The sequence below is a fragment of the Salvelinus sp. IW2-2015 genome, linkage group LG33, assembly GCF_002910315.2.
Source record: "Salvelinus sp. IW2-2015 linkage group LG33, ASM291031v2, whole genome shotgun sequence".
Classification (NCBI taxonomy): domain Eukaryota; kingdom Metazoa; phylum Chordata; class Actinopteri; order Salmoniformes; family Salmonidae; genus Salvelinus; species Salvelinus sp. IW2-2015.
In genome coordinates this window covers 30,534,577-30,535,447 of record NC_036872.1, presented here as the reverse complement: position 1 = coordinate 30,535,447, position 871 = coordinate 30,534,577, and the positions used below count along the sequence as shown (strand labels likewise).

The following is an 871-nucleotide window of genomic DNA, read 5'->3' as shown; positions in this document are numbered from 1 at the left end:
ACCCTATTGAGCTGTTGTGGGAGCAGCTTGACCGTTTGGTACGTAAGAAGTGCCCATCAGGCCAATCCAACTTGTGGGAGGTGCTTCAGGAAGCATGGGGTGAAATCTCTTCAGATTACCTCAACAAATTGACAACAAGAATGCCAAAGGTCTGCAAGGCTGTAAATGTTGCAAATGGAAGATTCTTTGACAAAAGCAAAGTTTGAAGGARACAATTATTATTMCAATTAAAAATCATTATTTATAACCTTGTCAACGTCTTGACTATATTTCCTATTCATTTTGCAACTCATTTCATGTATGTCACATGTGTGTGTGTGTGTGTGTGTGTGTTGTGTGTGTTGTATGTTGTGTGAGTGCGTGTGCATGTGTGTGTGTGTGTGTGCTACCTGTGTGGTGGCAGCGTTGAAGGATATGCCCAACAGAGAGCAGAGCCCCAGGCCTGCAGCCACAGACAGCGCCACCAAGAGGACACCAGCCAGTCCGACAGCTCCCTGAGACTTAGCACAGTCCCAGCGTAGCATGGTCAGACACGCATAGGCCAACTACACAGAGAGAGAGAGAGCATGTTAATGTTCACACACACATGCTTACACACACACTTACACACACACTTGCACACACACACAGAGGTATAGTTGATTAAGTGTGTTGAGCCCCAGGTGCGTGTTGTCAGTCTCACCATGAGCAGGTAGCCGCTGGCCACTCGTATGATGCTGACATCAGAGAAAGACTTGAGGATGTCTTCCAGAGTGGTGGTGGTAAACGTCAGCACTTTCTGAGACGAGTTGGCTGCTACACTCTGCTTTACTGCCTGGGGGGGGGAGAGAGAGAGAGAGAGAGAGGACGGGGAGAGAGAGAGAGAGAGAGA

The 871-nt window shown here is 48.0% G+C and overlaps 1 protein-coding gene across 1 annotated transcript in view; it reads right to left on the bottom strand.

The window, feature by feature from the left end:
- LOC111957566 (protein patched homolog 1-like) overlaps window positions 1-871 on the bottom strand; it is an 87,562-nt gene that overhangs the window by 79,496 nt on the left and 7,195 nt on the right. The window contains 2 exon segments of the mRNA XM_070437089.1: window positions 333-545; window positions 683-814. Coding sequence (XP_070293190.1) covers window positions 333-545; window positions 683-814 — 345 coding nt within the window.